This window comes from Mastomys coucha, unplaced genomic scaffold (assembly GCF_008632895.1).
Source record: "Mastomys coucha isolate ucsf_1 unplaced genomic scaffold, UCSF_Mcou_1 pScaffold4, whole genome shotgun sequence".
Taxonomy (NCBI): domain Eukaryota; kingdom Metazoa; phylum Chordata; class Mammalia; order Rodentia; family Muridae; genus Mastomys; species Mastomys coucha.
The window spans coordinates 39,091,607-39,107,191 of NW_022196910.1; the positions used below are offsets into that span (position 1 = coordinate 39,091,607).

Sequence of the window (15,585 nt, forward strand, 5' to 3'; positions counted from 1 at the left end):
ATTTTAATAATTTACCCTCCCTTCTCTCCCTCGCCTTCCCCTACCTCTCTTCTCTCTCCTCTCCTTTGCTCCCTTTCTCTCCCCTCCCTTTTCTCCCTGGCTCTAGAAAGAAGTTCCTATGGGGTTATCTATACAAGTAACTACAATTTAGAGCTTGATACACGAAAACTACAATTCCCAGCGTGCAACACAAAGGTTGCAATGCATCCTGGGAAGGAAGTGTCACGCTCTTGGCTTCCTATTCGCTGAGCAGAGACCGCGCAGATCTCCGTCTGGATTATCCGGAACTCATTTTGCACTTTTAGACGTGGTAGCCGGCGGGAATAAAGAACCGTCCCACTTCCTGTGCCGCCGGAAGCAATTTTACAATGGCATCTTCTGCGGATGCTCCTGCCAAAGAAGCTCGAAAAAGCGACTCTCAGCAGCAGAAACAGAAGCGTGAGAACCAAGGTGAGGTAGTGCGAGCACCGAAACCTGGAGCTGGCGGATCTCGAGGCATCATTTTTCTTTCCTTGGCTGCGCACTTGCTCCTTTAGACTGTTAAGTGCCTGCAGTAGCAATTCCCGATAATGGGGGTGTTGACTACGCCGGCCACGTGTTGCTAACCAGTGTTTAGGCCAGGGACTGTCCCTGTCAAGTGTAGCTGACGTGCCTTCTGTCACCGGTAGAAGCATGAGGATTCAGAGATTGTGGAAGGCGCGGCAGTACTTTGTTGAGCGGGTCAGGATCAGGTGGGATAATCTTCATGTCCAGTGAGCGCCGATGGTGAAGAGGGAGGCGGACAGGGAAACGTGGGGACGGAGCTAAATGGGAAGTTTTGTTAGAACTTTTATCTGATTATTAAGTTGCTAGATGACACAGCTCAGTCTTTAGCTTTGGCCGCTAGTTTGATTTTTGCTGCTCTAGTTCGATCGCTTTCTTCCGTTATGATGATAATTTGGTGTTTACCTACCTTCAATTTAAAAAAAAATTAAATTTGTTTTTTGCTTTTAAAAACTAAGTACGTAAAGTTCGACAGGGACTATAGACACCGGTAAAAGCTCAAACCAACGCTTGAGGAATTGACAGGAATAGTTGACTATCTTCCACAAGTTTCTACCAAGTCACAGATGATAGGTTCTTTTCTGATACCCGGAGTAATTCATTCGAGTTTTCTGTTACCTTTCTATAGCCATTATGATTTTCAACAAAACGCTTCGATTTTTTGCCTCATTTTGAGTCACAGGATAATGAAAGGAGCGTCTATGCATGCTTTGTCTTTAGCTTCTCTTTGGTTATTTAACCGAGGAGATACTTGTAGGTGTGATTTTATCCTTTCTGACGCTGTGTAATATTTCAGTTCACCCGTTGGTGGACATTTGAGCTCTGCCTTCTGCTTGCTCTTGCAAGCATCTTTGCACACGTCTTCAGGTAATGCTCAAGGGTTTCTGTAGGAACATAGGATTGGAAACTCAATTGCAAGGTGTCTTCAAGTTATGCTAATACTGCCGGAAGGAGCTGTGTCAGGTATTTTTCTTTGTTTTAGGAAAGGTTTGTTGAGGTTCATAGTCAACCATGGAGGGGAAGCTGGGCCAGCACAACTCTCTAATAGATGAGATTTCTCATTGCTCCAAATTTACAGTGATCTTTTTTTTTTTTTTTTAATTTTACTTTTGAAAATGGGATGTTTGGTTGTGTGTTTTTAATTGGGCTTCGCCAGTGACTGATGGAGTTGCAGTCTTGGGGCTGTTTGTGCTTCCAGTGTTGTGAAAGTGGCTTTTATTTCTTTCCCTTGTTTCATTGTTTTGGTAAGTGGCCCCTTTCCCTTTTACTTATTGACACCACTTGAACTGTTTAAATTGAATCAGGACACACTCGTAATGCAATTTGTGTTCCTGTTTTTTATAGGATTTTAGTTTGCAACTTTTAAAAAGGAGGTATTAGAGAATGAATGGTTTATGAGGACCTGTTGTCAGGAGTTTGAACCAGAAGTCACAGAGTGGACATGAATGGAAGCAGAAAGCACGTTTTCTTACCTGAGGCTGATAACGTGGGCCAAGGGCCTGCCTTTCAGACTTCAGTGGTTTACAGAGGACAGGATAAGCACAGATCTCTGGACCTCACCCCAGAGATGCTGATTTACTCTGCCTGAGATGGAGCCCCAGATGTCATTTCCCATAAACTCCTACAGGTGTGCTGACAAGATCACGAATGGTTCTCTTTGGATAGAGTTAAAGTGTTGCTATTGGATTTGAGGGATTTCTAAAGTTCTGGGACAGGGAGTTTTGAGATGTGGTGCAGGCTCTCCAGAGGTGATCTCATCTAGTTGTTAGGATTCTAGGCCCTTTCAGCGTTTGTTCCTCTGGCCTGTCAGTCCTTTTGGTTTGACTATCTTCTCCTATAAAGTAGAAATAGTAATACTGGCTTTTCTTTTATTGATGAAAGGTGTGTAGAAAGCTCTTTGGAAATCCTAAAATTATTTCACAGTGGTTGTTAATTGACATTGTACACCAGAATCTACTTTTAGAAATTTTAGTGCACACAGAGACATGTGGGGGTGAGGGTAGGACTGCACACCAAGAAAATCAGAATGGTTATTAATAATGAGGGATAAAGTGATACAGTGTTTGAACCACATTATAGCGCAGTGAAAGTGCCTTAGTAATTGCTATCTACTAATGCATCCCAGTTAGAGTGGATACAAGGAAAGCATCCTTGTTCTCGAAGAACTTGTTCTGATAAGGCAACTGCAGTGTATTCAGATGGTCCTGTTACATGATGATGGTGATGATGATGATGATGATGGTGATTGTGATGATGATGATGATGATGATGATGATGATGATGATGATGATGATGATGATGATGATGATGATAGAGCCATGGTCATGATGCTGAATAATGTAAAAACCAGGGAGGTAGATAGGAGACATTGCATTGGCAATCTTATGAAGATGTACACAGAATGTGCACCATGTGTGTGAAAGACCATTGACATGTGATGTAAAAATTCTCTCTTCTGTAGATGAGGCAGAGCTCCTCACTGTTCCAGATGGCTGGAAGGAACCAGCTTTTTCCAAAGAGGACAATCCCAGAGGACTCTTGGAGGAAAGCAGCTTTGCAACTCTGTTCCCAAAATACCGAGAGGCCTACCTGAAGGAGTGCTGGCCGCTGGTGCAGAAAGCCTTGAGTGAACATGTATGCTTGCCTTAAACAATTCTTTGGAGATTTTGCTCTTGCTTAGGCCTTTACTTTCAATGAAATTTGTGTGCACTGGTGGATTTTGGTTTCAGAAATGCCAACATAGCCGGTTAATTTGGTTCCTTTAGTACTTAAAAGAATCTAGGTAGGGCTGGTGAAATGGCTCAGCCCGTAAGAGCACCGACTGCTCTTCCAAAGGTCATGAGTTCAAATGCCAGCAACCACATGGTGGCTGAAAACCATCTGTAATGAGATCTGACGCCCTCTTCTGGTGCTGTCTGAAGACAGCTACATTGTACTTACATATAACAATAAATAAATCTTTAAAAAAAAAAAGAATCTAGGTAACCTTTATTCCTAGAGTTCATTCATTTTTAATTTTGTGCACAATAAAGTGCACAAAATAGTATTTTGAGAAATACCTATCCTCTTAATATTTTAGAGGCTTCTCAGCCTGTCTAGAATTACCTGTTCCATCCAGAATTCCAAATGGCTTTTGTAGGCAGTAGTGGTTATCATGTACCATTCACTTGGTCAGTTTGAGCCAAGCCATGTTTCAGATTTTATTTTAAACAACACACGCTGGTGCACCCAACTTTTCCGTGTTTGCTTCCTGCTGCCAAGTCTCCAGAGTGCTGGTGTTGAAATGTTCACTGCTCACTGTAATGCAGGCTTCTTCTGAATGGGAAATAAGGCAGAAAAGAGCATTTTTCTTTGCTCTGTTAAAATCTAGTTCTTGGGGCTATGGAGATCGCTCAATTAGTGAAGTGCTTTAATGCTAGTAATGTCAGGACTGGAGGTCTATCCCCAGAATCCAGGGATGGAGACAGAAGGCCCGGGACTCTCGGGCTAGCTGACAGCTAACTGGGTGAGCTCCAGGCAGTACCTAGGGAGCGACACCAGGAGTTGACTGCTGGCCTCCATGTATGCATGTGCATGTGCATGCATGTGCACTCTCCCTCCTCATGTGCTCCTGTGTACTCAGAAGGAATTATCTCCTAAACATGTGGTTCTTGTTATTGAGAGTTAGTGCTCATTTTTGCTAATTATTGCTTCTTTGTAAACCTGTGATAATTTGTTTTGTATTTAGTCCCTTAACCAGGTAGAAAGAAATTGGAAAAGAAAAATTCCATTTCTCAGTCTTGGGCTACAGTTGCTTCAGTTTCTTGCATCCTGCCAAGTGTCAAGTTAATCAAGTATTCATCATCATCATTAAGAGCCTAGCTTATTCGGGGAGGGCGTTGAGAGGCTTTGGTAGTTAGCTTGCAGGCACAGAGGTTCAGAGTTTGGTTGGGATCGGCTCTATAATGATCTACAACTGAGCCCACTTTGGGTTCGTTCCTTCTTTTTCTAGCATGTTAAAGCAACGCTGGACTTGATTGAGGGTAGCATGACTGTCTGTACAACAAAGAAGACGTTTGACCCTTACATCATCATTAGGGCCCGAGACCTAATAAAGCTCTTGGCAAGGAGTGTTTCATTTGAACAGGTGTGTCTGGGTCGGGGGGTTAACTTGGTGAGCTCTGGGCCATGAGAGACTCCACTCACAAAAACAAGGTGGGCAGGGCCTCAGGGAAACACAGGGGCTTCTTCCACAGCCTGTGATACTGTCTGTCCATCTGCCTGCCACCCTCCTTCCCATTTTCGTGTTTGTACTTGTATTTTAGTAGCCTGGACTTAGCAAGAATGCTGATACCTTTTTTTTCTCCTCCTAAAAGGCAGTACGGATACTTCAGGATGATGTCGCCTGTGACATCATTAAAATCGGCTCTCTAGTGAGAAATAAAGAGAGATTTGTGAAAAGAAGACAGCGGCTTATTGGTCCCAAAGGATCTACATTGAAGGTACTTGTCTTTAATGGGCATGGGCATCTCTCTCATTGACTCTCAACGCACTGAGTTTGAACTTGCTCTTTTGACTCAGGCATTGGAACTCCTGACAAACTGTTACGTTATGGTTCAGGGCAACACCGTCTCAGCCATCGGACCTTTTAGTGGCCTTAAAGAGGTAAGAGCTAGGACCCGATGTTCCACCAGACACACGTGAAATAGTGTGGTTGTCATAATTGTTCCTTGGGTAATGTCTTATAGTCATTTTGTATTTTGAGAATGTGCTTTGATTTCTAAGTTTTCATTTCACCATGTAACTTGAGGGCATCATCATTTCATAGAACCTACGGTGCTTGCGTAACCTTTGACAACTGTGGGGACTTGCAGTTCTAGTTAAGTCTTTGCATCTGCTTTCTTCTTACTGTAAGACCTAAGGGGTCGTTCAGGTCCTAGTAGCTCACCTAAGAGACCCTGCTATCCACACAGGGCGCCAGCATCGGGATAGTGTAGTAATGCATGCAACCAGTAGAAGTCAGACTCTGAAACCTTTCCCTTTAAGCCACAGGATTTTTTTTTTTTTTTTTTAAATAGAGATAGTGTTTTTATAGACACCTCTGTACCTTCTCAACTGTTGTGAGAACACCCGTAGGACATAGCTTCCTGGCTGGTTCTATTCTTACGGTGTGGGGCTGGATCTGGTTGTATGGTTTGCCTTCCTCTTGGAATGCCTTCAGTAGGAATTCTGATGACATCTATCTCATAAATTGCCTACTCTTTTCTAATGGAGCGATAATAATATCACATACTTTACAGTTTTGAATTTTTTGAAACATTTTACTAAATTCTTACAGTAGATCTGAGATATAGTTTTATCTCCATTTTACATATATATAAGCAGAAATGGCAATATTAATTGTGATGTGGTAGTCCCAGGATTATTATTTATTATTATAATTACAATTACTATTTTTGCAGTGCTGGAAATCAAACCCAAATCTTTGTGCATAATAGGCAAGCTTTCTCCTGCTGAGCTGTAGCTCCTGTGCCAGGATTTGAACCCTTGTCTTTTGACTCTAAAACCAGCTGTTTTGCCCTAAATCAGTAGTAGCTCTAGGCTAGGGCCTTGGGTAGTTTGTTAGTTATTTACTATGTGGTCCTAGTCATGAATCACACTTTGTTTGGAAAAGTTGACGGCTGTTACAGAAGATGGAGAAGCCACTGAGAACAGCTGAAGGAAGTATATTCATTGTAGCGATAGCTTAATCCTCTTCTGTCCAGTTTGTTGAAATCTTTGTGGCTGCTTCATTTTTCTTTGTAAATTTCAGGTTCGAAAAGTAGTCCTTGATACCATGAAGAATATCCATCCAATTTATAACATTAAAGTGAGTATTGTTTATACATTATTAATTAGTGGTCGTCAGGCTTCTAACTTCACAAACTGAAAATTAAATATTGTATGAAAATGTAATATGCAGAGAGGTAGAGCAAAGGTATTTGGGGTGAATTGGGGATAGAATTTATCCCACCACACTCTACCCCAACCCTTCTTTGGAGATTGTATCTCCTCCCTTTGTAAAAACTGTAGAAAGAAATACTGTCCTTTATTGTAACATTCTATTACAGTGAAGAGAAACCTCTGAGAACTGATTATAGGCGCTAGCAGTAGGATTTTGCCTGTTCAAAGTCAGGTTGCTTGAAATCTTCCTTTGGGATTGAATGCTCGCACCGTGCATGGGAGACACTGACTGGGCCAGAATGCAGCCATAGTGCGGCGAGCTATTTGCTGATGGGTGCTTGTGAGGAATGCATTTATATTTCAGGAAGATGGGGGTAAAGGTGATTTTAAATTTCTGGGACATACGATACCTCAGTTGATACCGAAAGCTTCCTACTCACAGAAAGCACCAGCTAATTAAGCACCAACTCTCTTCAATGAATGATGGCAGGGAAGCTGAACTTTGTTTTCATATGATATCTTCGTTTGATGTAGTCTCTGAGTTTCCAATATTTGGCCAGTTGTGCAGGTTTAGTTTAATTGCAATTAGTTTCATTCTGAATACATGAGGAGCTCATCCCTTACTTTTTAGAAGCAATGTGATGATAATAATGTATGAATTTTAAAATATATAGTTTTATTTATATGTATGTGCCTAAAGACCTTGATGATTAAACGGGAGTTGGCAAAAGATTCCGAGTTACGATCACAAAGTTGGGAAAGATTTTTGCCACAGTTCAAGCACAAAAATGTGAATAAACGAAAGGAGCCCAAGAAGAAGAGTGTCAGGAAGGAGTACACGCCCTTCCCTCCCCCGCAGCCGGAGAGTCAGGTCAGTGGCCAGTAGGAAATGCTGTGTGCGGATGAAGCTACGTTATCCTGCTTTTGGAAACAGAATGTGGGTTGGCTGTGGGTGTTCTTGTGTTTAGGACGTGAAAACTTGATAGCAAAGGTCTGGGGAGTCGGCATTTCACATTTAATGAGTAAACTGTTGGGGGTGGTTTCAGGCAGCCAGGGTTCTATAGCTGAAAGCTACCTAGAGATTTAACACTTTTTGAACATGTACTGTATCATTTTAAAGTCTTAAGTCCAACATGCATTTGTTGCTGTAGTTCTAAGTTACAGATTCCTTCCTTGTTTGTCAGCTGTCTTCTGGTCCTCTCCTTCATACTCATAGCCAGGATCCTCTCTCCTTTCTCCCCTATCTCTTTCTCATATACATGTTATTTAGCCACACCCTCCCAGAAAAATTCAAAAATTGGAGTTAGGCAAAAAAGTGGAGAAAAGTTGTACCTTTGGATTAAATTGACTAAAAGTTGGGTGTTTCTAGCTTTTGCTAGGCCTAACTATGTGACAGTCCTTTGTGTCCCCTTTCTGTGCCTTCCCACACCTGGCAGGTCCCAGCATTCTACAGCTCTAGAATATTTGAGGTCTTCAGAAAAGAATTCCTTAGACTCCTGCTTGTCTCAAATTTCCCCTGACCCATCTAAAATCTTTCTTCATGCTTGAATTGGATCTCCACCTATCTTTGCCTGTCTGCATCTTATAGTACTCAGTTTTTACTATGTCATTTCTGATTTAAACATAAACCATTTTCTGGCCACTGTCTTCCATTCCTCACTGGCCTGTGCTTGGAGTTTTCAGGGAAACCCTTAAGGCCAGTGGTTGGGGGAGGAGTAAGAATGGTGTTTGTAGTGAGACACCAATGGGAATCACTTCCCAGAAGTGGCATCTATTCTGGGAAGGAAGGAAAGTGAGAGCAGAAGGAACACTATTACATAGCAGGGGGGGTGCCAGTGTTTACTGCCCTTTATACTTCTAAAGCTCTGTGCTAAGTCCTGAAATCAGGAATTGTGGTGCCCCCGTCTTATCTCCTTTCCCAAGATTGCTTTGACTAAAGATCATCTATGCTTCCATACAAACTTTAGGAATGCCTCTTCCCATCTGTGAAGAACAGTAATTGCATTGACTATAGGTTGCTGTCAGTGACATGGACATTCATCACTGTAATTCCTTAAATCCATTAACAGGGGAGGTCTTTCCATCTTTATCTTCAGTTATTTCATTGGTGTTCTATAATATCCATTGTAGAGGGCTTTTCTTTTCTTGCTAAGTATGTTGATGTGCATGCACATGTGTCACAGGTGATTCTAGTGAGTAGGGTACCTCCCCAGCCTTCTGCCCATGTTTCCCAGGATAACCATGAACGAACGTAGCTGTTTGTGTGTCATATCAAAAGACTGGATACCTTTGAATTTAGTAAATTTGTTACTGGGGATAGAAAAGCTAAGAGCTTTGAATGCTGATTTTGTATCTTTTGCTGAGTTCACTTATCAGTTTTTTTTTTTTTTTTTTTTTTTTTTTTTTTTTTTTTTTATACGGAAAATGTGTAGCCCAGGCTGGCCTCGAACTCGTGATCCTCCTGCCTCTGCCTCCTTCAGCAAATCCTACCGGCGTGCGCCACCACAACTGGCCACTTATCAGTTTTAAATGTTTAGATAGCATCCTTAGCTTTTTCTATGTTATTAAATCCATAAACAGATCGACTGCCTACTTACGTGCCTCTGGTGCGATGCTGAGTGAAAACATTCAGTTTTTCAAAGTTTAAAAATTCGGCACTGAATTCATTTGGTGGCCCTTGGTTTTTTTCCCCTTTATTAGGAGACTTGATACTCGTTTATCTCTTTGTCATTGACAGATTTATAAATGCCTAGAACATTTTTCCCTTCAATTCTTGTAATTGACATGTAGTTGTGTAATAACTGCTAGTGAATTTTTGTATTTAGTTAGTATGGGTTTTACTACCCCCTTTTCCTAATAGTTTTATTTGGGTCTTACCTCTTGGTGAGTATTTGATTGCTGCCCTATGGTTCTTCTGTCTTTATTTCTGACTAGTCAGTGGTGTTGGCCCAGCAGCTCCATGGGAAAGTTGGTAGGAAACTTAGCACCCTCTTTGTGAAACCCATGTGCTCATTCACCCCAAAATAAGCTTATATACCCATTACTTTGGCTCTTCTTTGTAGAGGAAGGGACCCCATAAGTTTCTTGAAACAGCGGTGCCCCTCCTGACTTGTGTTCACACCTCTTTGTGAGCAAGTTATTTTATCTGACCTGTCCATGGGTCAGTGTTCTCATACGTAAGTGAGGTAATGATACTGACCTCAAGGAACTTTGAAGTGAGAAAGTATAAGAATTAAGGCAGTGGCTTTGTTTGGGTCCCCTCTTCCTCTTGACTTCCCCCCTCTCCTCTGAGACAGAGTCTAGTCCTGTAGCCCTGGCTGAGCTTGTGCTCCATCCTCCTGCATTAGCCTTCCTGGGTGTGTGGACCAAAAACGTGCATAGCCACACCTGGCTTAGAGCCTTTCACTGTTCTTTTGTGCCGTAGCTTCTATCCTTTCTTAGCCACATTCCCCCAAACTCATCTGATTCCTTTTCACACTTTTTTGACACCCTGACTTTTGATCTACCTGAATTAATCAGCTGGGTTGTTCATAAACAGCACCTTCTATCCTGGCTCCACTTTTGCATTAACCTCTTAAGTGACCAGTATTTACCTCTTAAGTGACCAGTAATTAATCAAGGTTTTGATGCCACACTCTTTCTAACCCCAAGGACACTGTGACTTCTTAGGAAATTCTCTTGTCTACATTATTTCTGGTCTAACTATAAATACTGTTTTTAATAGATTGATAAAGAGTTGGCTAGTGGTGAATATTTCTTGAAGGCGAATCAGAAGAAGCGGCAGAAAATGGAAGCAATAAAGGTAAGGAGTTTTGAGATTACACGCAACATCAACAGCACAGTTTGTTATCAGTTGTGTTTTACTAAGGCATTTCTCACTGACATAGGCTAAGCAAGCAGAAGCTCTTATAAAGAGACAGGAAGAACGAAACAGAGCATTTATTCCACCTAAGGAAAAGCCGGCTGTGAAGCCAAAGGAAGGTAAGATATGTGTGATATATGACAAACAACCCCAGAGCCCATATCAACCTCTAATAAACAACTGGCTTCCTCAGCTTTGTGAATTACTCATGAGCCTAGGCAAAAGTGACCATCAAGGTTTTTATAATCTAGGTGTGGCGAGCCATGTGCCACCTCTGTGAAAACATGCAAACACACTTTAGAGGCCTTTCCCAGCTGTGGCTTTAAAGCTCCTTTCTGTGTTAACACACTTATCATCCTAAAGTCTTGATAAGATGTCAGCTGGCCTCATCCTCTGTGTCCTCCATTTTCTTGATTCTGGTAGCACTGTCAGAGTAACCTTCCAGAGCCAACCTGAGTACTTCAGTGGCTGCATAACCGTCAGTGAGTAAGGAGGTAGCTGCCCCGTAGAGCGGAGGGTAATGTCTGCACCTCCAGTGTCTGGGCTGTCCGGATGGTACGTTTTAAATTTTATTCTTTCATGGTAAAAAAAAGTTGCATCCTTTTAAAATTGTTTTTTGTATTTAGTTCAGCCTTTGACACTGGTAAAATAGTTTGGCCTCTTAAGAGCACTAGATACTGTCACATTACAGTTTTTATTAACAAATCATGTTCCAAAATACAAAATCATTTGTATTTTGTAGTACAAATCAAGTGATGTGTAAAGAATGGAGTTTGACTGTAACTGAATTACGTATAGTGTCTGTCATGCTGTTTCATCTGTATGGTGATTTTTCTCAACTCGAGTGACCAACTGTTCTTAGATGGCTCTATTTCATAGATGACCTCTTAAAAATATAATCTGAAATTTGCATCTATTTTAAACCTTTGCAGTTTCTACTGAAACTAAGATCGATGTGGCTGCTATCAAGGAAAAGGTTAAGAAAGCAAAGGCCAAGAAACTGGGTGCTCTTACAGCGGAGGAAGTTAAGCTCAAGATGGAGGCTGATGAAAAGAAGCAGAAGAGAAAAAAGTAACATTGGAAAAAAATCCCAGACTTTTTAAGGTGTTTCCTTTTGTAAAGGACTTTGAGATGCGAAGTCAGACTCAGAAAATCATGACCAGTTTTCTTCTGTTCACGGATGTATGCTTTGTAAATATGTAGGTGGTGGATACCTCTGTGTACATTGTGCCCAGAAAGTCCCAGGCAGCTTTTGCCTAGATGTTTTAGGAATAGCTATTATTTTAAATTATACAGATTTTTGGAATGAGACTATTATTCATCAAATCCAATGTTTGTTACCATTGGCTGGTCTTTATTATAATACCTGAAACATTTGGTTTTGAGGAAAATACATGCAAAATTTCCACTCGGGTTCTTTTGTTATTTGACTCCAGGATTGAAGAAACAAAACAACAAAAAAACCCACAAACAGAAAATCCAAGACCTCTAAATCAAATCTCTGTTACTATTCTAACTGAGGAAATGATACCAGAAAAATGTATATGGGTATCTACCCTGCACGTAAGCATGTGTATACCCGGTCCCTGCCCCCACTGAGGCCAGAGGACATAGAATCCACTGCAACTAGAGGTGTATGTAGGTGGTAGTGAGACACAGTGTAAGGGCTGGAAATCAGACACTGGGGCTTTGCAAGAGCAGCAAATATTCTTTTTTTTTTTTTTTTTTTTTTTTTTTTTTTTTTTTTTTTTTATCAAAATGAGTATTACCGACCTGGAAATCCCTCAGATTTCCTGGAAGGACGTTACTTGCTGAAATCCTAGCTGTGGCAACCTGGTCAGTCTGTATTCATAATGCCGATAGTCAAGTTAACTCTGTAGACTTAGAAAAAACTAAGACGTTCTTTTGACTAAGATTTTATTGAAATGTTTTTAAATAACCACATATGAATAAGTTGTCCCTGAACCATGGCTTTAGTCCAAAAGAACTAAGTTAGGATATTTGTGCTTTACCCAAATGGTAATTATAACAGACAGTAATAGAAGAACTGACTTAACAATGAGAAAGAGAGATGTGTATCTGTTACGTAGATATATAGGCCAGTCTGGATAGTCAACAGAGTAGTAACCTGTGAAACAAAGAAGACTGTATTCAGTTTCTCATGATGTGCTAACCCAGCCTACACAGTGCCCCAGGAAAACTGTTTAAGGTTTGCATACATACGTGAGACCTGATCTCGTCGTGGGTTAACTGTAAAACCAGAATTAAGAAAAAGTTAGGAATAGGGAAAGCTATGTTTCTAATTCTTTACAACCATGAACTTGATTTGGCTTTAAGTACAATAATTTTCAGAGATCAATCCAGTTTTTGCTGCAGTGTCAGTATATTTTTTCAGTCTTTTTATATGAACTTATGTGAATTTTCGTACAAAAGAAATACTACCAGAATGAATGGAAAAATCATTTAATATGCCACAACTACCAGATGAATCTAATTTTGAGCTATGGTTGAAACTAAAGATTAAAATATGGTTTGTTTTAAATAATGCAATTAAAGTATTTCTTTTAACTAAAGTAGTTTGTTTATGATGAATGAAGTAGCAGTTTCTCATCCGTCTCAGCAGGGCATCTGGCTTATCAAAAGTCATGACTAATGTCTCCCCCTTCCATCTAAGCACCCCTATCCCAGCCTTGCCGCTGTGAGGCAGTCTGCTACTGATGTGGCAGCAAAGAACCATGGGATTGGCATAGCTGCAGTAGCTTTCTGCTCCCTTCACACTGTGGAAAAGTAGATGTCTTAAGGGCAATCTGTTAAACTAAATGCCTGATTGGTTTGTTACAGCTTTTTGGAAACTAGCTCCTGAATGAAGATTCCCAGTTCTCCACAATGTTTGCCACAGATTTCTCTCATTTCCCTGTGGCCCCAGCTTTGCCTAGTCTGACTTACCTACAGTATGGAGAGATACAAGGCCTCTAGGTCTATATCATTATCCTCCAACCTTCTGCATGTGCATCCATTTTTTTAATGCCTAGTATGTTGAGCTGGTTCCTTGGTCTTACCAAGGCCAGCTCAAAACACACGCTTATACCTTAATTGTATGGAAAGTTTTTATTATCTTACTTACTGCAGAGTCTGTTCAGACACTTGTTATCTTTTGGGCAATCACTGCAAGTGGCTCCTTGCTTATATGGCCTTGTTTCGTAATTTCCTCTGTAAAGCAGAAGACTGTTAGTAGAGGGCCCCAACACAATCACACTTTACTCCCAATGTCTGACCAAATCCAAATGATGAGATGGATGAAGATTCAGGAGGCTAATAAAATGCGTAGAGACGGAAGTAAGTGGAAGGTTGCTAGTCTTTGGAGGGTTCATATCCTGTGAACCCTGTGTTTATGAACTTTGTATAATTTATATCCTCACATTTATGAGGGAAAATGTCACTTAAAATTAGTAGATTCATTTTAGGAAAACATGAAACTAGGAAGACCTGCATTTGTTTGGGTGGGTATCCTTAAGACAAAGAGACTACCATAGTCTGCCTAATCAAGCAGAATGAATTGTTTTGAATTTGTTCTAGAAACCTGGGGGTAAGAAGTTTGGGAGCCTGGGGAAGAGGGAACGCACAGAGTATGAGCAAAGGTCCCCAAGGGCATGGCATAAGGCAGCAGTGCCCAGAGAATACTGGGCTATACTTAGGGTCAAAGCTTACACGCGCCTCTGTTCTGTGAGGCCTGGAGTCATGGTTCTAACAGGTGTTTATAGAGTAACCCATGCAGACACTAAAGAACATACTTCTTCTCAAGCAGCCCGTGATACTTTCTCTAAAACTGGCCACATGTTAAGACACAAGCAGTTCTCAAGAAACATAGGGAAAATTGAAAGAACATTCACCCTGTACAATAAAGGAATAAAGATATCAACAAAAAATAAGCCAACACAGGAAACATGTAGAATATCCCACACAGAATGATTCAGCATTATCTACCATTGTTTTTTTTTATAATTTAAACTGTTTCTATGTGAAAAGTTCAACTGTCTAAAGTCTTGAAGTAATTAGTGTAAACTGAGTAATTCTACTGGAGTTTTGAAGTGTGCAAAGGTTTGCTCTGATTTTAACAAGATGCTAATGTCAATTACCTTTCCTTGTATTATGAAATCAGTTTACATCCCTGGCAAGCATTTTAATCTTGCTACTCTTTAAAGAATGTTCTTGTAGTGTTTTAAAGTATATATGTGTGTGTATAAACACAGTATTAATGTAGTGAGTCTCTAGGCAGGAGATTTAGGCCTTGAGATTTTTTTTCCTTATACTTTTTCTAGATTTTCTATATTAAAGATGAATACCTATATTAACATATTTCTAGAATTCAGGCACTTACGCTGGTCCATAGTTGCATATAAAATTTGCTCTTCTAGAACAAAATTGCACTGCGCAGCCAAGCTTGTAACTGTCTGCCCAAACAACCTGAAATGACAAGAAAATTACTTACCATAGAAATGATTAAATGAACATTTGATTATGATCAAGCCTTTATAGTTGTGCTAAGGAATATCTACTCCTTAGTTGCATAAGAGTCTACTAAGGAAATTTTAAGCACTTGAAACTCAGTGCTTACACATTTCAACACAATCAAACTTGGGGGAACTTCCCCACATGACCATTCTTATAACAGCTTCAGGATGGCTACATCAAATTTCCTTGTGAAGTAGCAAAGCACCTGTGACCTTTACAATAAGAATGAGTTCTGTTTGGCCGATAAACAGTGTTCAGGGCTAGGGCCTAGAGAAAAGGAAGGGTTTGTCATAAGCATAGGGATGTGTTCTATTGATGGAGGATATCAAGGTACATGGGGCCTCTTTTGTAAGAATGAGCTCTATTCAGTAAAACAAAACCCACAATCAGCTCAGGCAGTTCTTAGGACTCAGGGGAAATCCAGGTGGAGACTGGCTCCTAATAGGAGAGCAAATGATCACCAGGTTGTCTGCCCATGCTGGCTCCAGCCTTCCAGGTGACCAGGCATCATCCTTCCTTCCACTGAAGAAAGCAAACCCATGTGCGCAGCAATCCTGTTTTCTCCAATGCTTACTCTAAGCAGTGCTTCCTACTGAAAGCTGCTAAGATGAAATAAAACAGGGTGACCTTGAAGGGGTGTCTGAAGGGAAGAAAGCAGCTGAGATTCAAAGGGTGTTGAGGGAAGACATCTCTGAACTGACCTTTGAAGTGAGATGTGAGTGAGGATATAGACTAAAAAAAAAAAA

General features: G+C 40.8%; 2 protein-coding genes across 3 annotated transcripts in view; one reads left to right on the forward strand and one right to left on the reverse strand.

The window, feature by feature from the left end:
• Positions 1-290: 290 nt before the first annotated feature.
• Krr1 (KRR1 small subunit processome component homolog) lies at positions 291-11,740 on the forward strand. 2 transcript variants are annotated; one of them, XM_031349663.1, is made up of 10 exons: positions 293-450; positions 3,005-3,177; positions 4,535-4,669; positions 4,899-5,024; positions 5,104-5,187; positions 6,335-6,391; positions 7,166-7,336; positions 10,190-10,267; positions 10,353-10,446; positions 11,260-11,740. In XM_031349663.1, exons 1-10 carry the CDS (start codon positions 369-371, stop codon positions 11,400-11,402), a joined length of 1,143 nt encoding a protein of 380 aa, XP_031205523.1. In that variant the 5' UTR covers positions 293-368; the 3' UTR covers positions 11,403-11,740. The 2 variants fall into 2 exon arrangements, with proteins under 2 accessions (XP_031205525.1, XP_031205523.1); XM_031349665.1 differs by lacking the exon at positions 7,166-7,336 and having other exon boundaries at positions 291-450.
• A 487-nt stretch (positions 11,741-12,227) lies between these two features.
• Glipr1 (GLI pathogenesis related 1) overlaps positions 12,228-15,585 on the reverse strand; it is a 10,776-nt gene continuing 7,418 nt past the window's right edge. The window contains exons 3-6 of the mRNA XM_031349666.1: positions 14,706-14,791; positions 13,452-13,537; positions 12,551-12,577; positions 12,228-12,455 (exon numbers count right to left, since the gene is read on the reverse strand). Coding sequence (XP_031205526.1) covers positions 12,301-12,455; positions 12,551-12,577; positions 13,452-13,537; positions 14,706-14,791 — 354 coding nt within the window. The 3' untranslated portion in view covers positions 12,228-12,300. The remainder of the gene's footprint in view (positions 12,456-12,550; positions 12,578-13,451; positions 13,538-14,705; positions 14,792-15,585) is intronic.